Source organism: Syngnathus acus, chromosome 14 (assembly GCF_901709675.1).
Source record: "Syngnathus acus chromosome 14, fSynAcu1.2, whole genome shotgun sequence".
Taxonomy (NCBI): domain Eukaryota; kingdom Metazoa; phylum Chordata; class Actinopteri; order Syngnathiformes; family Syngnathidae; genus Syngnathus; species Syngnathus acus.
This window is the reverse complement of record NC_051099.1, coordinates 1,041,134-1,066,938: the sequence shown is the minus strand read 5'-3', so window position 1 is coordinate 1,066,938 and position 25,805 is coordinate 1,041,134. Positions and strand designations below refer to the sequence as shown.

At 45.0% G+C, this 25,805-nt stretch overlaps 1 protein-coding gene across 2 annotated transcripts; it reads left to right on the top strand.

Annotated features, from left to right (window-relative positions):
• nrip1b (nuclear receptor interacting protein 1b) lies at positions 1 to 24,932 on the top strand. Of its 2 annotated transcripts, none has more exons than XM_037269331.1 (3): positions 1 to 304; positions 19,212 to 19,352; positions 19,441 to 24,932. In XM_037269331.1, exons 2-3 carry the CDS (start codon positions 19,264 to 19,266, stop codon positions 23,042 to 23,044), a joined length of 3,693 nt encoding a protein of 1,230 aa, XP_037125226.1. In that variant the 5' UTR covers positions 1 to 304; positions 19,212 to 19,263; the 3' UTR covers positions 23,045 to 24,932. The 2 variants fall into 2 exon arrangements, with proteins under 2 accessions (XP_037125226.1, XP_037125225.1); XM_037269330.1 differs by having other exon boundaries at positions 19,420 to 24,932.
• The last annotated feature ends 873 nt before the right edge of the window (positions 24,933 to 25,805 follow it).

Sequence of the window (25,805 nt, the reverse complement as noted above, 5' to 3'; positions counted from 1 at the left end):
GAGGGAGGGAGGAGTGTGATTGTCCCCGCTCCGCTCGGTGCTCCACAGAGGGGGACACCGCGAATAAACAATTCCCACAGACTGGCTGGCCATACGGAGCACACCTCCGATCGGACTGCACGAAGACAAAAAAAAAAAAGAGTCATTGAGGCATTTCTGGACTCTGTTTTGATTTGGAAAGCCCGACTCGCCATTTTTTGCTGTGGTGCCCGGAGTGACAAGACAGATGTATGGCGTTTTCAATGGATTTGTCTGCCCGTGTCGAATATTAATGCGCTGACTGGGGGCTGGCTGGACACCGCAGGTAGGGACATTTATACACAACACCGGGGTTCAAAATAAGATTTCCAAGAAAAACACCGTTACCCACAACGGATGCAATGTGGACTACTCTGCCTTATTCGAATGAATTTGATTGAGGGCAGGCGAGGTTGCTTGCTTGCATGAGTGTCATAAGGAGCGTATGGATGGAGCACCGAAAATGCTGCATGTGATCAAGTATAAAGCCGCCGACAGTCGCGATCTGCATCGCCCGACAATAAAAACTAGTCCCAGGCCAGGCGTATTTTATGCATAAAATGTTAATAGGAAAAAAAAAACATGCAAGTTGTGAATAATGCATCGTTCACTTTAAAGCCATTGAGGGTGGGGGGGATGAAAGCAACGCACAGCGACTGGAACGTTGTCACATCAGCATCACAGTTGTTTTAACATCATTGCCAATCTATTGAATGATTTCTTCGTAGTTTTTGAATGCTGCATGTGTAGTTCATCCCTACGGGACTAAACAACAAGGCAGCCTCAGATATTAGATGGCATCAACAGTGTGTGTGTGTGTGTGTGTGTGTGTGTGTGTTGTTAAATGTGATTAGCTTTGTAATTTTAATATTTTACCTTAGGTGTTTGCTATTCGTCCCAAATAATGTTGATATTTCTTTTTTGCCTTTGCATTTATTAGTTTTCTCATTCCAGGTCATCTACTCAGTGAGGACTGAGCAAGTAAGAGGAAAACAAAATTGGCCCAACAATTCATGGCATGGGTCATGAGCCATAAATAAATATCAGTTTTGGCTTGCCTTCCAACTACAAAATGGAGAGAGAAACATTCTTATGTTGGTTACTTTGTGTTTATCATGGTGACGTTGGCGAAGTTCAAAGTTTTGCATTGTGTAAATAGCAGTCTTTGACTGGCCTTTGCGTGTGGCTGTGGTTTGCGTGTTTTCTTCAATGTCCTGTTGCTCCATTTGACTTTGGCAAGAGAGCAGAGGCAAAAGGTCATACGTTGAGGTTTGCGACAAGTTGCATTAAAGAAGGCAAAGGTTTGAAAAGGTCATGTTGGAAAGGCTCCCAGCGGAGCGGAGCGCCATGATGTTGCAATAAACGTCTTGAAAGGAACCATGTGTTCACTTAATGTGCCACCTTTCACAAACCCAATTTGGCCCAACTCAAGTTTATATTCATGTAGAGAGGGTCTTAACTTTTTTGGGAAAGCTGTGTCTGGGGTTCTACCATTTAGCCTTCCTTTTGTCGAGTGTTAAGCTGCTTAATTATTTGACCCGAACCTTTTTCAAGGTTGTTCACTTTGCCCTATTCACAGCCAAGCTGGAAAGTGGCAGGTTGCTTTTTGACTGATGTGAAGTCATTGACAGTTTTTGGAAGGCTGCTGCTGAAGATTCACTCAACTATTTCCTTTGTGAGTTTTTATTGTTTATGATGTCTTTGGGAAATGACATTTGCCTAAGAAATGCGATGCTAGCACTTTCAAGTATATACATGCCACAATAATATAGCAAAAAACAAGCGCTAACCACTTTTGTTTGTTTCCAAATGTCAGTCACAAGTGGAAGACTCGCACCCAAGAAAACGTTGAGTACTGACTCACTCTTGGGGGCTTTTCTAATGCGCAGAACAAGTGTCAAGGCATTTACTGCATTTTTTGATTTATTCCAGACCTGGGTGCTGCCCAACACTGTGTTTTGGCCACTAAACATTGTTCAAGGGCACTTTGACAGTAGACATTAAGGAGCAGAAGTGCATTCTCATCTTCGGGAATCACACCGTAGACCTCCAACTCATTTCTCTAATTGTGTTTGGGCTTTATATTGGGAAGCAATATGCGTTGAGTTGGTGTCATTAAATGTTCGCTTTAATAGCTGTTTTCCGTTCCAGTATTTTCTATGGGAAGATGACGTAAAAACAAATTTGCCAGTGTCCAATTTGCCTCGGAGGTTGGACCGTTCTTTTTTTTTTTCCATAGCAACGTCGATGGCACTAGATTTACTCATAGCGTTCAGCAAGTTAAAAAAGCCCACAGATAAAACTTCAAGTCTAAATTCCAAGGTGAATTTTTAGCTTCAGAGACCTCAGTTATGGCAGCGTGATCTCATTCGCAGACGATCCTTCTGGCTCCTGTTGGTGTTTCTGTCATGAACAGAAGGCGACCAAAGTCAACGGGATTCATTTTGATGACACGGCAAGAAGGGCTAAATGCGTTTTTACAGCTTTCGCTCTTGGATGCGGGCTGGGATGATGATGGAATGCTAGCGAGAAGGATGGCTACATCCACTGCAAGCTCCACAAGCCAGGGCTCATCTGTTGAATGGCTTTTCAAGCTAACCCTTCACCTCCAACCCTGAAGCTTGCATGCGTCACCTTGGCACAATGACAAGGCCCCTCAATTATTTCTATCCATCGATTGTGACTGATTGAAAGGGTCTTCCGATTATTCCGACTTTGCAGAACAATGGCTTCCTATGGCTTGGACTGTTTCAAATTTCAAATGCATGTTTATCTGGTACAAACATCACACACGTGAATCTACAACATTGGGTAATTTCTGATCATCTCCATTTATTCCCTCTTCCTTGTTCCTCATTCAGGTTTCTTCTTGATGGGCTGCATTCCATTTCACAATTTACAGTCACGAATTGTGACTTATCCAATTTTCCTCTCACAATGATTTTTACTCTTATCACACATTTCATCATTTGTCACATTACTCTTACCACGCATTGGACCACAGGATAATCTTCCGTATTTCTCATGAAATAGTTGCCGTTTGTCATCCTTGATCAGAAGGAGCTAAAATTGGGTCAATAACAGACCAGTTACTTGTATGTGTATACCAGGCCTTTAACTCATTCACTGCCAACCAACCCAGTTAATATCTTTGACGTCAATGCCGCTGACTGACAAAAGAGAACATGCGAGTCAAGTCAATGTTAAGCGACTGAGGCTTTTCCAAGACAAACAGGCCAAAGCACGTATGAGCTGCTCAGCTCGGAATCTCCGCTGACGTACAATTGAGAAGTGATGTGAGAGGAGTTGACTCCCTTCCTGGCTAGGCTAGTGTGGTCCGGGCAGAGGAGTGGAGTAGAAGTGACTGCCTCCCCTGCATCTCCTGCACCGCTTCTCCTCCTGCCCTCGGGCTGGAGAGGTGCAGTAGCAAGGTTTCTCTACCGGTGCGATGAGTCGGCTGCTGCAGTCAGACAAGGGGAAGGAAGGTCTCTGTTGCCACAAGCAGGCTAATGTCACACAGCTAAAGTGGGGGATGATGGACAGAAAAATCAAGGATTGCATCTGCACAAAGGAAAAAGTTGTTTGCGCCATTTCTCAACTCATTCAGTGCCATTATAGACGTGAAAGATATTAACAATGCTTGAGAGAATGTTGAAATATGTGCCAGAAAAGCCTTGTGATGGGAGTTCTCCATCCAGCACCTTTTATAGCTGATGATATTCATGTTGTCCCCCCCAGTTATATAAATGGCATGGCTTAAGAAGTCTTTGCTTGAATGCTAGAACAATGGGTCACACAAGTCTCCAGAGACAGAGGTCGGCTGTTATTCAACTGTGTCTTATTTTAACCAGTTTATGTGGCGGCAATGAAGGGGAGAAGCTGGGGGCTAAGTGAAAATGCCACTCATTCCCAAAGAGTCCCTGGCCTCTCTCTTCAAGGTTACTGCCTTGTCTTTGGAAGTTGAGGTATTGATGCATGAGGCTGTCTGGCGCTACATTCAAAGTCCAAGGCTGTCACTGGAAGCATACCGTGCTGTCCTTCCCAACTTCTCAGCAGCTTGTCCTTTTGAGAACCTTGAGCAGCCTAGGCAAGGGCAGAATGTCTGGTGCAGTAAGCCGGTGCAGGGAGGGAGGGAGGCAGCCACGCAGGCAGGCAGCCACGCAGGCAGCCACGCAGCCACGCAGGCAGGCAGCCACGCAGGCAGGGAGGCAGGCAGGCAGCCACGCAGGCAGCCACGCAGGCAGCCACGCAGGCAGCCACGCAGGCAGCCACGCAGGCAGCCATGCAGGCAGGCAGCCACGCAGGCAGGCAGCCACGCAGGCAGGCAGGCAGCCACGCAGGCAGGCAGGCAGCCACGCAGGCAGCCACGCAGGCAGGCAGCCACGCAGGCAGGCAGGCAGCCACGCAGGCAGGCAGCCACGCAGGCAGGCAGGCAGGCTGGCTTTACGTAACGTTTTGCATGAAACATGCCTGTATGACTCCCTTGACACCTTGACACGGAGCAGCGCAGTTCACAGCAGCACAGCTAATGTACCTCTTCAACATCACCCCAGGCATGATGGTGGGAGGGGCTAGAGAGATCCCTGCAACTTCATTATATCTTTCTCTTTGAAAAGCTTTCATTTGAAATGAAATTTTCCTGAGCAATTAACGAGAGAGGACTTTTCAGAATTTATGAATGAATGATGGATATGTTGCACAGGCAGCAAGGAAGGGCGAGAGGGGAGCGGCAATGTATATGCATTATAGGTGGCAGGGTGGGGTGGTGCCATTTTCATTCATTAAAAAATGCTAAATCGACTCAAATTTGGCTAACAATGCTTTTGTACCCAAGAGGTACTGTGTCGTTCTAAAAAGTAGCTACATATACATTTCCGGATTAAAGGGGAGGGCAATTTAAAAACATTTTTTACAATAATATATTCTGTCTATGAAGGCTGTATTTTGATGAATATTAATCTCGATTAAATGATTTCCTCAGTTTGGCCTACTTAAGACTTTGACAATACTGCATTTACTCCTATTGATCCAATTTATTGAACAAATGATGAAATAAGTTCCAACAAATATTTCTCAGCACCATCGTAGATCTGTAAATATATTTGGTATCAAGAACAAGTTGAGTGACAAGTGACATTTTGTTGTAACCTAACCAGTATATCCCTGACCCTTGGTTCATTTTGTTAGCCACTAGCCCACTTCTGAATCCATTAGCAAGGTGACGATATTCAGTATTCAGAGCAGAGTAAACAGACCGCAACACGAGTTCAGGGAACTTGTATTTGCAAAGAGGCCATTTGAGGAGGAGATGACGAGCCCAGCGCCCGATGACTCCGGGCAGCCGTATGACCTATTACTTAGGCAAAATGGACCGGTGACCAGAAGATTGCTGGCTCATGCTCTACTCACCCTTCTGCCCTTGGGCAAAGGCAATTAACCTGGATTCCTCCAGTAAATATCCAGCTGGAGAAAGGAAAAGAGATGTGCAAGAGTGATCAGCGTGTAAGTGACTTTGAATGAAAGTGTCCACTAAGCAAGAAGATTAAAACAGATAATCAAATTAGAGCTTATGATTCCAAGCTAGGAAAGGCGGGACGATGAACATACTACATTGGTCATTGCCTTCTGTCACATCTTTTCCTTTGGCCTTACGTCGTGACCTTGACCTGATTCTTCAAGAGGCTTTTGAAGTAACAGTCGTGTAGTAAATCCAATCATGTGGCACCCTTCGCTCCTATGAGCTCTCCTTGACCTTCTATGCATATAAGGATGAGGGGGGTGGAGACCCTTCTGATGGCCAGCTTTACAGCTGTCACTCAATTGGGTAATCGCTCCAGAGGTCAAAAAAGGGGTTGAGGTCAGACCAGACTTAGCAACAACAATTTGGATCTAATTGGCGACTTCCAGGCTACAAAGGTTGACTCTGATTTGGCCAAAATGAGTCGGTTCAGTCATCTTTTCAGGAAATGTTTGTTTCATGCCCTCAATGATGCTAAGGGTGAGCTCAGCTGTCTCTTTTAGCTGACTTGCGTTATTTGTCGTCTGCGCACTCTGCCTACAGCTGCTCGGCGGCACTTTTAACCCGGCCGGCCGGCTCGCTGTCTCAGATTGAAAGTATTTTTAAGCTTGCATGTTAACATGTCTGCCACCTTTATAGTGACCGTATGGCCAACTCAATTGGGATCCCTCTAAATACGATTGCATAAATGCCCTTCACCTTCAGAATACAGTTAACCTCTATAGTTCAATGAGTAGTTATCTCTGCTGTGTATTTCTGGTTGTTTGCATGCCAGACGCCAGCCATTAAAATACTTTTGGAGATTACTTGGAAAATAGCGCAAGTGCTATGTTCCTTTTCCCATAGCTTATATGACCACATAGTAGGTTTAGAAAAGGAACAACTCAGGAGTCTTATTTTTTTTTTATTTCTTTTTTTAAATTGAGTATATTTGCGTTTTTGCACGTGCTTGCGTAACCGGAATATTGCTAATATCGATAGCTAAATAATAGAATCATAATCAATACAGTCATGGTGTTACATTTTATACACAACTTCAACTTGTTAATTGCAAATTCTAAGTGGAAATATAAGACAGCAAAAAGTTGTATCATGGATTTGTGATCCATTGCACACACACACAAACAAACACACGCACAGGCAAAGAGGAAGTGTCACAGGGTTTTATAACGGTGTTTACGCGTCTGGGGGCCAGTAGTGGCAAAGGAGCCAGACGAATGCGCTTTATTCAGGGCTGCTTTCATTCTAATCCACCTTTTCTCCCATTCAGCGTTGACCTTGCTGCTTATGAGGTGGCAGGCCTTGACCTACATCAACCCCTTTAACTGGAACTAGAAACCTGACCAGCCTCTAATGAATAACTAGACAAGGCACCGTTTCTATTTATTTTTTATATAATGTCATTTTGGCTGCCTGGTCTTTTGTTTTGTTTTTGCACAAAGTATAATACAGCAACGCTCTTCAGCATGTCTGGCCAGAATTGAAAAGTAGAACGCCATGCTCCATCACTTGTTTTCGAGGCAACAACATGGTCTGTGTGCAGCGGCCGGGTCACCATTAGCACGCATGAGCTTAATACTGGGCTGGTGAGGTTTTAGCGGCAGGTCAACCCTCCTCTGGGTTTTAAAGCAGCAGCATGTCAATGCAAATCAGTACATGTGCAAAACAAGCATCTGCTGGAATAAAAAGGACCTATGCAGGCAACCTGTTAGCGCAGGCTAATCTTCCTAATGCTGTCCCACTGTAATTGTGTGCTGAAGGATGTAAACAGTGATGAGTACGCTAATTTCAAGTCAGGTCCGAAAAAATATTTACAAATAATATGCGCGAGTCTAAACACAGCATTCTGATTATAATACTGCATTTGTCGAATACGATCCACTTGATTTAGCAAAAACACAATCTACAAGATTCTAAATGTATTTATTGTTATTTATGATTGAGTTATTCGACACGAGTTTACGTAAGTCAACATGATTTGTACTGACAGCAAGATATGGCACGAAGCTATTGGGTGACACGGCATGTTTCAACACGTGAACTGCTTTGACATCTTTTCATTTTTCTTTTTTTCTTCTAAACGTTTGACATTTCGTGTGCTGTTCAATAAATCAAAGGAAAAACAAGAATGCTTATGCAATAAGATTTATTTATATCCATAAATCACATTGTAAAGGAAGGTTTCCTGGAGGTCAAAATGTGTTGGATTCACCAAATCAGCCATCTTTGTTGTTTACATTGGCTTTTGGGGTCTCAATTGGTACAATACAAGTTCCGCCTGGAATAAAGCTCATCTTGAGAACATCACATGAGCAAATGACGGTAGATGATTTGACTCGACTTCCCTTGAACAAGAGCCCTTGCTTGGTTGGTTGTACATTTTGCATAGCAGACCTCGAGTCGCATTGTTCAATGTGTCTCTTTTAAAAAGCAAAGAGGATAATTAAATGTCACCCCGGCACAATTATAGCTCCTTAACAATAGCGAAAGAATGGTTGCTAGGTGACACTAAGGCCCCATTGAATGATGATTTTTGCCTGGCTCGTTAATATTTTAAAAGAGCAGTCAAAGGTGTGTGTTGATTAATAACCACACAAAGGCTTCAAGAGAGAATTTTGCCGGATTATAGTAGTATTCCCATTTGAAAGCTGTCGAACGTGCCAGTCCAAGAGATCCATCCGTGCCAATGTATAGAAGGATTACAAAAGCAATGCAAGCTTAATGTGTGTGGGGTTTGCATGAGAGAGCTGTGCGTGATCACAAATATATCAGGACCTGAACAAACCCACACAGCGGCAGGCAGGCAGGCATTCAGTGTCGTGCTACCCGGCATCAGGCACATAATATCTCCTCTAGCCAAGAAGCTCATCATTTCCCCCCCCCCCCTGAGATGACGTGTGGTATTTTCATGGGTGTTAAATGACAGCCATGTACATTATGGTTTTTTCCTTTAAAAAAAAAAAAAGGCAGATCACTTTGGCTATTCGGAGTAGCTGACGAGATAAGGGCTACCTAGAAGAAGTGGTTAGATGGGTGTTTAACCTCAGCAGCAGTTGTTGTATTAAGGCGTGGGAAGGATTGCTCCAAACATACAGCAGGCCAGCTGATAAAGGGTCGCAGCTATTCATTCCAAAGGCCACCAGATCTGCGAGCTTGCCTTTTAAACTCCCGTTCTTTCTTTGTCTTCCTCTCGCTTATACTGTCTCCCTCGATCATGCTCAGTAGAACTCCTAGCACCATCTTAGGGAGGGGAAGGGGGAGAAGGAGAGAGAGAGAAAAAAAAAGTGGGTCAGGGTGACCTATTTTTTTTTTTCTTTCTCACAGTTCACCGAGGCAGAGGGTGGCGGTGTTATCGTCAGTTAGACGAGGAGCAGGGCCTGATGGGGAGGCAGGGCCTTGTCGCTCGACGCAGCCACTCAGAACTGGGTCAGCGGCAGAGGCTACGTCTTGTAAACGGCTTGTCATAGCGGGGAGAAAAGCTGCAAATGAACCATAGATTATACGCCCCAAGCTGAGCGCCCAGGTCTCGTGGTTGAAATACACAACGCACGGACGTATAGAAGGAAGGAAGGAAGGCTTACAGTAGAGGAGCGTGTGAAGTACTGCCACAGCCTTTGAGCTCCTCTCTGGTCTCCAGTAATAGCGTTTGATTACTGCAGTCAGACCTGACAAGCTCAAAGCCCCCAGCTGCATACGCTTTTAAGTAAAAGATCTTTTCACATTTCAATTTCTCTGACACACACGCTTTGCTAAATTTAGCCCGCTTCATCCCAGATTTGCCCGACTTGATTCAGGTCAGGTTATTTACTGTACCAAGTTCAACTATGGTTTAGATAGAATGATACAGATTCTTATTCGTTGATGCAATTACCTCTTTGCGTATCATCTCTGCCAAACGCATATATGAAGAGAAAAGTGGACTTGACTCTTCCTCTTAATTTGTGCAATATTACTGCTAAATGGGCTGAAAAGTTGGTCAGGGACCAAAAAATGCCCTATTTTTAGGAACACCTTATTATTAGGCACATTTTTGAGAAAATTAAATGTTTTTAAGTGTGCCTTATAATAATAAAAAAATGGTCATCTAGAATAGTCATAAATCTGCAGACGCTAGTAGATGAACATTTTATTTTTAGGAACACCTGATTATTAGGCGCACTTTTGCAAAATTAAACATTTCTAAGTGTGCCTTATAATAAAAAAATAGACATCTAGAATAGTCATTTAAAAAAAACAAATCTGCCAATTTTCTGACTGCACTGGTGCTAGTAGATGAGCATTTTAGTCAAATGGAATGAATTTTTTACAAAATAAACACCGAGTTTGATCTCCTCCCTAGCAATAGTTGCTGTCATTGTTGTACTGTATGGGAGATCCCCTGAACTGAGGCTTGTTCTTGTCTTTGGAGCAATGCAATTTTCAGGCAGTAGCGCTTACTCGTGTTTCACTATGTGGAACAAATCTGCCTGTAACAAATCTCCAAGGACACTGGTGCCTCCACAAACAACTCTGCCTGCTTTTTGGGGCTCTTCAGCACAACTAGACTTTTTCTGAGGTGTACATTTGTGTTTTTTAGCAAAGGTGTAATACTAACAAACAACGCAATGTCCCGGGGAAGGACTAAACATGTCGGGAGGATCGGATTAGCAGCAAGACTCCGGCTAGAACACACACACACTGGAGTCACAAGCCCTTGGAAGCGCTGCTGTAAGCACAACTGTCCAATGTTATTCTTAGCCCCGGACCCTGATGTCTCTGTGTGAAAGCCCCTTAACGTAGCTAATTGAGGAGACTGCTCATGGCTCATGTCACTCATCAACAGCATATGCGCCGTCTTGTGTGTGTGTGCGTGTGTGTCAAGCCGATTGGCGAGAAAGCCATTGCGTTGATCATTTAACAAAGGTCTCTTTTATTGCGCCACCTTTAGCAGATGGTTTCCAGGATGTGTGAGTTTGACATGGATAACGTTACACTTTGGAAAAGGTCAGGCATGGAGAGACACGGTGGGCCAGTCTCTTTGAGCTTCCAACCATCCGATACGTGAACTTTGAACTTTGTTGGATTGATTTTTAAAAGCGCATTCACAAGGCAATCGTAATGGTTACTTGAACTTTGGTGGCCATATTTACAGTCGCAGGAAGGGCGCCACAATATTTTCATGCCGATAAGAAGAAGTATGTTTTTATAATGGTCTGCACTTAGCAGCAGCAGCAGCAGCAGCACCTTGGACTTAAGTGTTTACTTTGGAAAATCAAAGGTCCTTATTGGGACGCAGCAGGTCAGCCATCAGCTTGTCAAAACACTAGTCCTAAGGTTCTTAAATCCCAATTGTGATTGGCTGCTCAGCAAGGCAAGAAAAGCTGGCGGCCCGCTTCTTCAATGACTCACACTTGAAGGTTGGATGGGGTTGGAAGTTTGTATTTTTGCCACTGGTCTGAAAAGTTCAAATTCACTTTCTGTCCGGTGGAAAGGTTAAAGATATAGCATCCTGATAAATCCCTTCCCGGGAAAAAACAGATAAGGACTCTCTTAGATTGACTAAAAGCTGTGGAGAATAGGTTGTGGGAGTAAGAGGAAGACCGAGATGTCTATCAGGCTGCTTTTTTTTTTTTGTTTTTTTTTTTTTCTGTGCAGATTCAGTTCAAGGGCGCCCGTAGGCGAGGCAGCTCTCGCTCTTTCCGTGCCAATGCTGCTGTTCAAGGTCATATGAGCTAGCCCTGTGACATTAAAGAGGAACAGGAAAAGGGGAACAGGGAGGAGGGGAGGGTGTGTAAAACCATCAACCACAGACATGCACACACACACTCGTACACACCACATGGAATTGCGCTTTTAGGTATGTGAAGTAACGACACTATGGATTTGAGAGCAGTCATGCAGGTTTCCTCTGTGCTTCAGACATGTTCAGCTAGACGTGTAGATATATTGAGCGTGCAGAAAGGCTGAGGCGAGGAGAGTCACTAAAATGAAGTTATTTAAAGAGACTGCCTTCCAAATGATCTTCACTTGACAATTTCAGCTCACGTTGCAAAATCTTCTTGCTATTTGAGCAATGTGAACTCGTGGTTGGTTGCATCAGCAGACGGTATCCCCCAAAACCAGCGCAAGTCAATATTTAAACATATTTTAAAAACATATTAGTATTTGAATATTGTACAGTGGATTTTCTTTCAGATCAAGTTTTTTTTCAATTTGCTTTTTTAACATTTTCATTATCTAATAAAATAATTCATTCCTTCTTGCGGCAGATTCATCCTCAAGGAATTTACCGTGTTTTTTTTTTACTCAAATCCTAATTATAAATTGCACAAGTAAAAAATGCATCATGAAGTCGAAAAATACACTTGAGGATTACAAAGAGCTTGATTCGAATATAACCGAAAACCATCAAATTGCCTCAAAAAATCGGTTATGCTCAAATGTGTGATTATTCTACAATGTAATGGATCTCACTTTTCTATGCCTATTCACATATTTGTACAATTAAATATGAAATTGTGCTTTCCCGCTATCATTTCAATCCACTTTGTTACGTCTAATTAAAGTCCCTAGGCACCGTACTCTCTACTCAGACAGGATTTACCGGATAAGTGTCCCTCACACTCGTGACCAAATCCTTTCTACCATCAACCACTCAAAGCTGGATTTGAAGTGCTTCAGAACCCTTCTGAACTCGGAAATATAAGGAGGAAAAATGTCTCCTGTACTCAATGCAGCCCCCCCCCCCCGGCTGCCTGACGGTCTTTAATCAGACCCCTATATCAACCGAGCTGGCATTGAACCATTCTAATGCTTTTCTTTGATTAAAGTAAATAAGAGTGTTTGACTGTACAATCAATAAGTACAGGCAGGCTTGAGCAATGAATTTCTCCAACATAAATCTCAGCGCAGCATCCACGTGCGGACTTGTCTTGGTTTCGTTTTTGCTGATTACTTTGCCCATTACTCAAAACAGATGTGATAGATGATCCAATTATCTGCTATTTGTCCGTCATTTGGTATCTGCTGCAAGTCAAAGATGGTCCAAAAAAATGTAACTGGCTACTTTATACATGTTGACTTGACCTTTGGGTTTGTTTTATTGGCCGACGACTGGATAGAAAGCCTCGCCTGATCCAAGTAGCATCCAGCTGGGATTATGGTCTATTCCATCTTGTTATTCCAGGTCATGCTCAACACTTGTTTCATCCAGTTGATCAAAAATAATCTCCTTGACTGAAAATGTCATCTGTGCCTCTTTTTGTCGACAGGCCTCAGATAATAGACATACATGTCTAAACTTTAGCTGACCTCGCAACTCCTTCCCAGCAAAAGAATACACTGACACTTGCAGCTGAAAGTGTTCAGCCCCTTCTTCCCCCCTCCCGTGGTGGACAGTAGGTTCTTGCAGTCTCCCTCTGTAATGTTCTGTTGTGTGTGTGTGTGTGTGTGTGACAGCTGCCTAATTGGGCATTCTCCCCTCGTCGTAGCGCCTGCTCTCCTCTCCTCTCCTCTCCCCTCTCTCCTCCTGGGCTGGGGCTGCTGACGAATGGCAGCGGATTACAGATGAGGACACTGTGACCTGCCTGACCTTGCTGCACAGCCGCGGGGGAGAAAGAGGCGGACGGACGGGGAGGGAGGGGAGGGGGGGGGGGGCAGCAGAGCACAAGGGGGTGGGTGGGTGATTGGGTGGGGAAGACAGGGTGCGAGCGCCGCCGCCGCAGAGGGGCGGAGCAAGCGGGGGCGAGTGGGCGGGCTCTGTGCTCACAGGTGGGAGGGAGGGAGGGAGGGGGTCAGTAGAGGACGAGGTCGCGCAAAGGTGGGGGCCACATGAGGATGGGAGGGGGTCTGCCAGGTGGCTGGGCTAGGTGGGTGATCAGACAAATGACAAGTGTAACTTGACAGGATCTGCCCAGCCTCCTCTTCCTATCCCTCCCTCTGTCCATGTCAGTATGTCAAGGACATGAGCCCCCAGCACTGCGGCACCCCCACCCCCACCCCTCGCCTTCCCCCATTTTATTTTGTTTTTGCCCCTCCCCTGATCCTCTTCTTAAAAGTAAAAAAAGCAGCTTCTTCGCAACTTCTGGCTACATCACCCTGATGTATTAGACAGTCATAAGGTGATCCTTGAGTGTGGTGAATTTCAATTTCAATGTCGATATTTCCATGCCCCCCACGCCATTCTGAGACTGCCAAGGTGAGGTGTGCGTGTCCTCTTGTTAAGAACGGTTAATGCCACTGGTTATATACATAATAAAAGATCCCTGCCGATTGATAGGGTGCTGTTGGTTTACCCTTTTTACCAAAGTAATCTGACCACCATTTTGTTCCGTATTCATAATTTTGCCACGTGCTACATTGCAGTTCAGTGTGCGACGTGTCTGATAAGAGATGGGTTGCTCACGCTGAGTCCCATTTTGACTGGCGGTGTAAATTTAGATTTAATCTTCCTGCGTGTGTAAGCAGAGAATGCTCATCTAATATTAGCTTCCAAAGTCAAGCTTGTTGCGCGTGGCCTCTTTTGCATTTGCGGACTCTTTCTTGTAGGTTTGACCTGCTGCAGGTTGTGTATGTAGTAGCACCATTCACTGCCTGAGTCAAGCCACGCAAGCTCTTTTAATCCCATGCCCCGTGCACGTAGGCTTGATTAGTGGCAGCAGTTATCTGTGCAGAAGACGGCTCGCCCCGCTTTAGCTTTTGGTCAGGTCTGGGGCACCGGGGGGTTAAGTCATGAGAAAGGTGAATGAGGAGGGAGGGAGGGAGGGAGGGAGGGATGGATGGATGGATGGATGGATGGATGGATGGATGGATGGATGGATGGATGGATGGATGGATGGATGGATGGATAGTGAGAACAAGGGAAAAGGGGAGGGTGCCAGACTGATTAGTATTCTCAAGGAGCACTTTTGCCACTAGAGCAAATTGATTACTGCACTTTACCTGTATCAGCCTCCACAGCGAAGGATGATGTTGGTCTTTGTTCACCTCCCAACCATAGAATTGGAATTTGGCTCAGAAAGGATTCTTATAAGCACCTTTTATTAAGATTATTTTCGTTCTCCATTGCCCAGCAATGAAGCCTCCAATAATGGACACATGAATTTCCAAAAGGCAAATCTCCATGATAAACCTTTATGTAATCAACTTGGATTGTCCAAGATAAATGAATGACAAATGCAATTTTTTTTTTGCTCAAAACGAGTAACTCCATTTACACGATGAACACATTGGATCCAGAAAATAAAAACCATGCCACAGTGAGTGAGTCAATCAATTGAGTGGGCAGGTAAACAAGAGCCCAGGACCTAACTTGTTTACCTGCCACTTGTGGCTAAAGGCAAACTCTAGCAGAGTTTCTACCTTCTGGATCCTCTTCAAGTTGACTTGAAAAGACTAAATACCAAGCTGCTAAGTTGCATTTAAATATGTGGTTAATAATTTAGATTCTGTTCCAGTGTCTGCAAAAGAGGTCATTCTTTTCTTGGTTATAAAAGCTACTGGTGTGTGATTACTGGGTCAGGCATCAGGATCAGACACAGCACTAATCTGATTGAAGTCTCCTGTTGGCTGGCTTGGGTTCAGCTCTTCTTTGCCAGCTGGATCGCTGCTGCTCGAGACTTTATTGTTAAGTTTACCCGTAATTGTTACATACTTGATTGGGTTAAATGTATCCAATTAGAATGATTTAAATACTCGGTCTTTAGCTCGGGCTGTATTCTAGCTAACCTGTGTAGGCAAGTGACACGGAACAAGTCAAGGTTAACTCGGGAGTTTTGTAAAAGCCAAATATGTTGTCGAATTGTTTCTGGCTTGAACTTGCGTCGTGTCATATCCTCCCTCCTTCAGCGCATCCCGAATTAGTCACAGCAAAAGGGGGAGGGAAAAAAAGCAATACTCATAAAGATGGACATCTTGCTGACTCATGGCAAAAAGGCCTCTTAAGGGCTGATGCCAAGGATATTATGAAAATGATTCATTAAAGGCCAAGGATTTGAGCTGGTTTTTACCTTGCTTTCAGGCCAGCCTGGCAGTGAGACATTTGATCTCAATTGCAAAGTGGCCCATTTCCCTCTGCAGTCCACAGCTCTGCCTTTTGGCGTGCTGGCTGGCCGGCCGGCCGGCCACGGGGCAAGCGGCTCTTCTTATTTCCAGCTCTGCTGTTTACAAATGGAAAATGTGTGTTGGAACAGAAGGGAAATGAGCACCATTTTGGAAAGACCATGTAAGCAAAAGATAACCTCGGAGCCCAATTGGAATAAATCGTGGAGCGATTTATGGAAGCCATGGCTCATTAAGAAGGAATGTGTGTGTGACTGTGTGTGTGAGCGTGTGTGTGTGTTTAATTGATGCACTAATTTGCAGCCAATCAGGAAATGGCCCTTGGGTGGGTCTTGCAAATGGAAGACAAATATTTACTATAGACACAAATATTTTTGTAAGCATATTGTTCGAAACCGGTCAAGAAAGGAAAATATTTGGTGCTCTGTGATATCACAACCGGCTTAGTCTCATTTCGATGACTCTTCTATTTGGGACGAAGCCAAATTGTTTATTCTCAAATGGAGTTAACTCATTCACTGCCAACCCAGTTAATATCTTTGACGTTTACAACCATCAATGGCACTGAATGACTTAAAAATTGACCTCACCAATTTTTATACTTAATAATCAAAGTATTAGAGTTTTCATTGCGTGGCCGGCCACGCGTTTGCCTGTGGATTGCATTTCTGTATTGTTTTATCCTGAGTGACCCTTCTCCAAAAACCTTTACTTCTCCGAGCTCTCCCGCTGTTTGCTAGCTAGCTATTCTCTTGTTTACCCCCTTCAAGGTGAATAGGAGCTTTTAATTCAACTTCCCTCAGGTGCACTCAAGAACTGCATTTGGTCAAGCAGCAGCAGCAGCAGCAGCAGCAGTAGCAGCTTCTGTTTTGCCTTATTTAATCATTGGCACGCCATATTGAATTTGCAAACAGCGGTCACACCGCATGTGTAAGCAGGCGACGGTGTTGCGTATGTGCGGCAGGGGATGGGCTGCAGATTACATGATATATTGGTGTATAGGCGTTGCCTCTCCTTTTATAATTCCTTTAACCTTGATTCCCCTAAACAACACATCTGCCAGGCTGGTGTCAGACATTAGTACACACCGCTCGGGCAGCATTGTCACTTTTTATTAACGCCGAGAGCTTTTCTATGGACACCAGCTGTTGTATGAAGTGCAAAAGCCTTAGTTACATAAATGACCTTGACTTTGAAGACTTTGCTTCAGCTGCCCCCACACCCCCACCTCCCTTCCCTTATAATTCTTTTGTTTGGTCTCATACATTTTAAATGGATTTCCATTCATGACAATGAAGGTCATTTTGGAACTTTTTTTATTCCGTGATAAAAGGAGACTGCATAGGCAAGTATGTTCATGCGGAGGTCACGTGGAAGAGAAGTGAAGGTCACATTCTTCGACGTGTAATCTGTGTCGAAATGTCATGCGGGTGTCTCGTGTCTGGAAGCAGCGAAAGGTTCTTTGACCTTTACTGTTCAGTTACATATAAGAGAAGACGGAAAGAAAATGAAAAGATTTGGAGTCAGGGTTGAGGAAGCTTTTCGCCCTCCCCAACACTATTTGTCCTAGCTCACTTGCGTGGCACGACAGTAGCGGGAAAAATCCTTTTCGAATTCGACCTTCTCTGTCATTGGCTGACATTGTCAAGGATAATGGATAATAAGCCCTAAACTGTAGAGCAGTTAGTTGGTGCTATGGCATCCCATCGGGAGGGGGAGGAGGGGGCGAGGGAGGTCAAGCATTTTGGGTAGCACTACGAAAGAGGTGACATGTTAACGGATGTGGGAGGTCATTTTCAATGTATTCACCAGGGGAGATAATGTCATACTAATACGCATATCACACACAGCATGAGAGAGGAAATGAAGAGGCAATATGCTTTAGGCGCATAGACTTTAGAGGACAGCTTTCCCTAATGTATTGAACATCTTTTCGTCATGTCGCGGCTTTAGCGGAGCTCTCCTCCAATGTATCTCAAGAGCCCCTACTTTTGTTTACAGTTATTATAGTTCCTGCGCTCGTCCTGCTTTTCAAGTTCCTTCGGACAAATCGAGACAAGGTCAACCGCATTTGGCAAGATTAGCAGTATCCCCCCCCCTGTTGAAACAAGACAATGAATGATGATATTTAAAGTAGCTGCCATCTAAGTGGGAAATACATGTGCACACCGGATCAAACGGTGGTTGCGGAGGCATTCGATTAAAATTGCGTTAAGCTCACTGGCGGGAAAATAGCCCTAATCCTGTGTATCTAAGCAGCATGACAGCAGACGTCAGATGGCCCAGTATGACCAGGTTGGCTTTTGTTGTCATCAGATTTAGGTCAGCAGCTTAAAGATGGCCTTTATCAGTAATTGATGCCAGTGGCCCAGTCTTATAGATTTGCAATTTTATTACATATTGCACTTTAACCAATTCATTGATAAACGTTTGTGTAGAAGAAGTCTAAAAAGGTCGAATGTTTTGTTTGAGTCCTACTCAGACTTAATTGCAGACAATTTCAATCCAATTTCTAATCCCATCTCATTTTCAAGGTGGAATTAAAAGGACAACGTCGTTAAACCTCAGCATTTCAACCTGATTAAAAGTTCACCACATTGTTGTTTTGACCCATACTCACATTCTCTGTTAGATATTTAGACTGACAACTGCATGGGTTGCCATAACCTTTGGTCACCCTCAAGGACTGCTGTCTGATCGTGTGACCAACTATGTTGGTCCACTCAGCGGACACCTAAGGTGAGCAGGAGAGCTGAAGCGAGGCAGAAACTCTGTATTAATTAACCTTTATGGGAGGTGTCCATGACTGTCGGGAAGTGTTCTGTAGCCATGGAAACCATGCTGACAAGGTTCAGAGATGAGGTCTCCCAGGGCTGCTGCACCACTGACACTGTCACAGTAACTGGCACTGTGGCACGTCACACATCCAGTCTTCTTACAGTTGTGTGGTGTGAGAGACACTTGTGATCCATGAACCCTCAATGCACATCCTCGAATTCCTGACACACACTTGGTCAGCCACCACTATGGTCTCACCGTATTTGTCGGAACAAGATGATGTCAGTTTTTTTCTATTGTTTGCTAATATCAACACATGATAACAGATAACTTGAAGGTTACATTGCTGTCCATGCGTCATTCCAGATAAAAATGTGCCCCAAACATTCTGTGGTGACAAGTACCCACCACGTATATGTATTTGGATACAGTGCAACCTTATACACATTTCGACCTACATCTGAACATAATATCATGTTAGTGGGTGAGTGGGCGGACGGATCACGTTTTGTGTAGAGTGAGGGTTGAATTGTGTGAGATGGAAGAGCATGGGGGGGGGGGGTATAATCTACTGAAACGACAAGCTGCATAAGAATTTATTCACAGCTCTCACAAGGCACTTGTTTTTTGGCTGTGAGGGGCTTATGTCTCAAGACCTGTTTTCAGGGTTGTAGGCTTGAATTTTCAATTTGGATCCAATCAGAGCTAATCTACATTTGGGTAACTGTGGGGTTTGCATTGGGGGTGCTGATGCAGTCAATGTGAAATGTGGCAGACAAGGTGTTGTCATAAGATTGGCGTGCCAATGACTGCATTGAACACTTTCCTCACTTTCTTTGTTTCTGCCCATCTTCTGTAGGTCCCCCATGTGAGATGTGCAAAGATTTGCCGCTGAAACCCGAGACCATGGAATGTTTAAACATCTGTCCAGCAATATTCCGCTGACTCCTTATGTTCTTCATAGTCACAGCGACATTCTGACAACCTATGGTGTTTCAAGGTAATCACCCCAATGTTGACTGTGACTGTTTTTTTGTAATTGAGTGACCGTCAACCTGATGATTTAGTTGCCATTTGTTTCCTTGTAGCGCTGCTGAACCATACAAGGGGATCCTAGTATTGAACATGACTCATGGGGAGGAGCCTGGCCCTGAGACACACAAGGATTCAGCTGTTTTAACTTATCTGGAAGGTTTACTGATGCATCCAGTGGTGGCCGGGCCTGGGGCCACGGCAAGCAGGAGGTCTGAGGCTGCCCACAGCAACCAAGATCAGGGAGATAAGGTGGGGGGTCCATTTCAGCTCCCTACTCACGGACCCACGGCTCCAAAGCCTGGGAACAGTGGGCCGACCATGGGTGCTTCACAGCACTTGAAGAAGGCCCGCCTCTTGCGCTCTGGGGCTTGGAATGATCCAGGGAACCACTGTTTAAGTCCACCACCAGTGGAGCTTAATGGCCAAGTGGGAGGCCTGCAAAATGGGTCACAGGAGGATTCTCCTCATGGAGGTGAGAGTACTCTTTTGGCTTCCCTGCTTCAGTCATTCAGCTCACGGCTGCAGAACGTGGCCATGTCTCAGCACTCAAACAAGCCACCGAGTGAACGCTCCTCTCCTTGCACTGCGCCGCCGCCCGCAGCCAAGGAGCCGCTGCCGGTGTATGGGACAGCCTCGAGCCGTTTGAAGGGCTTAATGAGAAAGAGCAAACTTCAAAATCACAGCAACACCCCTTACAGTCGCCGGGGACACAGTCATGACAAACCACCGGAATCACCCCGGGCAGCACACAACGCCACCCCCCCTTCTGCCACTACAGCTTCGGAGTCGGTATCCTGCGCGGACCGTTTGAAGGCTGTCGCCAACATGGTGAAAATACGTTCCAGTCCAGCCCCTTCGCCCAAGCCCAGTGTTGCCTGCAGTCAGTTGGCCCTACTGTTGTCCAGCGAAGCTCATCTCCAGCAATACTCCAGAGAGCATGCGCTCAAAGCGCAGCTCTCAGGTAGGTCTGCCAGTGAAAGACTCGCTGCCATGGCAAACCAGCAACATGGCCTTGACCAAAGGCCTCAGAGTGTGGGCGGCGGGACTTTGTCAGAGACTCCAGAGACACTCAATTGTTCAACCAGCCAAAACGGAGTGACCGCGACACACACGCTAACGACAACACTCCCTCGGTTGGCCTTGTCCAGTCCACAGAGCCCACCGTTGCTGTGCGGTCACATCCAAAGCTCCTCACCAACTCCCCCGCATACTCTGAGCCACTTTCACAGCCAGCCGCCAAGGGAAAAGCGGGGGTTCGACTCACGACCCACCCGCCCCCCCCAAACGTGCAGCAGTTTGCTGTTGCTGCTGCTCAACAACCATAACAACCAGAAGCAACTGACAAAAAATGGACACCTGGAGGATAGTTGCAGTGTTCTACCACCGAGCGGCTCCTCATCGGTTACATCTGATAGCGAATGTTCCACCCATGAGAAAAGTCTAACCAAGGACAGCAGTGACGCAGAGACTTCCCACTCAAGCTGTTCCCCCATGGATCTCTCGATGAGAAACTGGGCCAAGAGACAAGTTGCAGGGCCAAAAGCTCCCACCCCTTGTTCCGCTTCTCCCTCGCTTTCCACCTTTACACACACTGCATCCACTTCTACCGCTGCTGTTTCTTCCAAGGCAACGCTATTCTCTTGTCATTCTTCCGCTCCACCCACTAATTCTGTTTTTTCACCGCTGCCCACTGTTCTTTCTTCTGCTTCCAATTCTATTTCTTCATATTCCTCTTCATCCGCCTCTACCTCCTCCTTGGACAAACTCACCGAATCTTTATTGAAAAAGTGGAAGCCCGATGTATCAGGAACAGACATGGTGAAGAACAAAGAGCGTGAAATGAACCCAGACTTAAAATCCCAATCTAAGGTGACACTCATGCAGCTTCTGCTCGACCGCAGAAATAACGATATCGTCAATAAGAACACGGATGAGGATTTGCCACTTGATATAACTATGGCCACCATGACTCGAAGTCAACCTAACGTGTCCTGGGAGGAGTCCGGGACGAAAAGCCCGTTAGATAAGCCTGTAGCCCCGGTTCATCCTACGGGCTCCCCAGGCGATACAATGTCCCCGCACCCTCCCACTCCCCAGGTCCAGTCGAGCCCGTTGGATTTGTGCAAGTCGAAATCCTTCCCTGCTGAGAAGTCTCCGGAGCCCGCCTTCAGTGCCAGTAAACTGTTACAAAATCTGGCTCAATCTGGCATTGCTTCATCCTCCCCACCAATCCCATCTGGCAAAGGCTTGAGCCAGGAGCTTGATAACAGCAGGCCTTTAGCCCTACTGGAAAGGCTCAGTACCCCAATCAGTCGAAGCACCACCGCCACCCCGATCTCTGACATACCTGCACGGAGTAGCACCCCTTTAAATAGAAAAGAAACCTTCCCCCCCCCTTCACAGATCGAGAACCTTTTGGAACGGCGCACTGTGTTGCAGCTTCTTCTAGGGGCGGGTTCGACGACAGCTTCGGCTTCAGTCAGCCGCAAAGACGGGCCTGAAGGGAGCGGTCGGAGGAGCGCAGAGTTGCAAGGGAGGACTTATGACAGGAGCCCCAGCGTCTCAAACATCTTTGATAGTGCTAACGTTGATGTCAGAGTCAAAACAGAGGAAGGGCTGGGGCCGTCCCTTTCTGCGGACGTCAACAACAGAAAGAGGCAGACCGTCCCTCTGTCCGTTACAGACTTGAAAGCTGAACATCGGCCAGCTGAGGTTATCGCAAAATACGGTCTACTCAGCCAGTTGCTTAAACATCAGACAGCCACGTACTACACTAGTGCTGTTTTGCAAACGGATTCACAAAGCAGACAGGTCAAAGAGGAAAAGAGAGACTATTGCAGCCCCAGTCCGAAGAAGAGACGTTTGTGTTCAGACCAGACCGACCGTTTGGACGGTACCAAGTCTCCGAGAGCGTTTCAAAGGGGTGACGCAACTCTTTTTGCCAATCTCGGTGCCCAGGTGGCGCCTGACCAGCAGAGGCATCTGAAAGAAGAGGAACTCCCAACCAGGAGTCCAGCAAGAGAAACGTTTAGCAGAGAGAGTCGGGGATTCAATGTGCTGAAACAACTGCTGCTCTCTGACAACTGCCTGAAAGAGTTGTCTCAGCAACATCGCGGAGCATCCAGCCCTTCCGTCCTGCAGGCCAACGGCAAGGCCAACGGCAACGTCCTCACTCAACCTGCCCCTAACCACAGCTTCCTCCACCTGCCCAGCTGGCACCCTCACGGTTCGCTCAACTCAGGGCTTTTAGGTACCGTCAGAACACTGCCCACCCCTCCGCTAAATGACGCTCATCATTCAGCGCCATGGCAAGCTACACACAAAAGAGAGCCGCCCAGTCTTGTCAAACAGGAGCCGGAGAGCCCCCTTCAATGGAATAACAGTCAGGAGAACGACGAGGCTTGCGACTCCAACCCGGACTCCCCTCGGCTGTCGCGTTCCAACCCTATCCTGTATTACATGTTGCAGAAGGGCAGTGTTCAGCTAAGAAAGGAGCTGAAGAACCAGCCGGAAGCACCTCAGTCTGTTGTGAAAATTAAAGAAGAGCCAATCAGTGACATGCATGCCTATGAACAAAGCTCCACCCCGCAATCACCAAGCAAGCGCAATGACAAGCACAGCCATGACAACCAGAGGCTGAGTCAGTCATCTGAGTAGAAGTTGTATAATCAAATATAATGTGATGAATTATTGATTTTTTTCTTTCTTTCTTTCTTTCTTTCTTCCTACTGCTTGCCAAATGGGTTGAGAGAGAGAGAGACAAATGACAAAGAGGGAAAAAAAAATGCTGGTTCAAATTGCACATTTTGTTTTCTTGAAGTGGTTCAGTTTGACAAAGATCTATATTTGGCTCGACTTACTACTGAAACAACCAAAATTCTCAAAATAACTCATCAGGCCCTTTGTATTTGTATTTGATCGAGTTTTTCCATGACCTCCGCTTCTTATTTGAGAGTAAAAAAATGATTGGATTTATTTGATATCACCATCTAATGTCTCCATTGTTGCCTGCCATTAACAAAAATATTATTGATGGTACCAAAAAAAAATGGCAGCACTCAGTTGAGTGTTATATTCTCCATCCCAGCGGTTATAGCGAAATCAATATTCACACTGTAGCCTTGTTAAGTCAAGGTTCAAAGTGTAATGTAATATAATGACAGTGTGATTCTGCCAAGAGAAATTTGATTGCTCACCGACCGACCGCATTTGTTGTTTTATTTGATTTCCACTTTTCCACAGTGCAAATTCAGGGAGGCGTGTTAGCAGCGTACGGTGTCGTTTTTAGTCAATTGTTACGCATGTGTGGTTTTCTGCAAAATGGGAAAAACGTCAAGCTTACCCCCGGTCATTTCTATTTGTGCACAAAGTTTGAATATGAAGCACATTGGCTTTGACTCCTAATTTCTTCTCAAGGAGCGCCCAGAGGTTGCACTATTGAAGCCAAATCCTCCGTGTCCTTTTTGCAGAATAATTAAATGGCATGTGATAATAATGTCAGTATTGTTATCTGTTGACAATTTGACAGCTAGTGGTTTTCCCCTCCATTTCTTAAATGTTGTGCTTTCTATTCTAGCCCATTCTGTGGTCATCTCTTGATTCATAAAAATGTCCCCCAAAAAAAGAATTGCATGATAATGAAGAGAAGACCACGGGGTTGTTTTGGTCAAACCATTGACTGACTAATACTGTATTCTTTTCATTTTTCATTTCACATGCCGCTTTTCTCCACTTAGTCGTGTGATCTTTTGCAATCCATATTCATACTGTTCTGTCTCTTCCAGTAATTGATACAATTTCACAAGGGTTCAGTGTATTTGTGTAAATAGTACTTTCAGTATGAAAGATGACTATTTTGTAATGTTTGAGCAAAGATATTACCCTAGTTTTTATTGCGCTGATATGTAAATATGAATTATATGCGTACAGTTGTACATACAAAAGGAAGAGGATGATATGCCCATCATTTTTGCTTTGTTTTTTGGGGTTGGATGGTTTGTTCTTTGCATGTGTCTATGTGGTAAATGATAATCTATTCTGCGCCGTGTTGTGTAATAATGTCTGACTCTCCTCACTGCTGCCTGTTGCATGCAGACGCATGGGAACCTACCTGTGTATCCATCCCCATTGGTGATGGGGGAAAAATGTTAAGTCTTAAAAATAGGTCTCTTTTTTTAATCACACACACACACACACACACACTTTCTTTGAGAAGATACGACGGTCTTTAAATAACCACAGACTGTTGAACAATTTGATGAAAAACATGTGAAGAATATAAATGTGCATTGAATATTTTTGTGATTTATTTTTTTTTTCTGTTACTGGTTAACAAAGCTCCATGTAAGGGCTTTAGTGAAGAATTGACGTACAATCATAGATTTGCAATGTGCATCTAAGAATTTGTAGCCGCAATTACAACAAAAAAAAGGGTGGTTCATTTTTTTCATGTGAAGACCTGAAACAGTTGTTTTTTTATGTTTTCATTTTTTGGTGTTCATTTGCACTGATATCTCTGAAATAAAGTTCTGAAATGCATGACCTAGTTGAATGTCTTCCACTTTTTCGACTTTGACTTTCAGAAGCTGCTTCATCGCACGTTGGAGGGTGACGGATTGAACATGAAGAATTTGATGGTCGAATGTGTAGAATTGATTGTTGCTTGATGGCATTTTGAAGACCACTTGGCTGCAAACAGGAGTTGACTTAGTATCGTATAGTTCACATGGGCTAACGCTGGCTGAATACATGGCTGATATTGAAACAGTAGCTCAGAACATTCAAATGTATATTTGAAAATGGCCGCCTAGTATTCAATTTGAAAATATAGGTGAATCGTTTTATGTAAAAAAGATGTTAAAAAGTAATTTTGCAATATTCAGTGCGTTCTGATGTAGGCCACGTTGTGTTATTATTACAATGCGTGGCGGGCCACAACCGGCCCCCGACCCGCACCTTGCATGCTGACTCAGTCGTCCACAATAAAGATGATTACCGTAAAGGACATCTAAGTCAAGCAGCAAGCTGTATGTTTTGATCCAAGTAAAGTGAGAGGATGTCCTGTATGGGCTCCCAAAACATGGGCTCCCGAATTGGCTGCTGCCCACTAGTGCTGAATGTTAACAAAGGCAGGAAAGACAATGGCGGGGAGGAGGACACGTGAAGGTCACTACACGTATGATGAAAGCCCAAGAATTTGCCGCACAAAATGACTTCTTATAACCAAAGATAAATGTCATTTTAAAGTCCAAATTGTTTTGGGTAGGGTGGAATGTCATAGGAGCTGTGCTGGGCTACTTTACAAAGCGTCTTTCACACATGACCTTTTCACAGTGGTGTTCAAGCTTACTTGGTTTGAATGTAAAATCCAGCCAGCAAACAAACGGCTTTTTGTCTGTGGTGCACTTGTGAGAAAGCA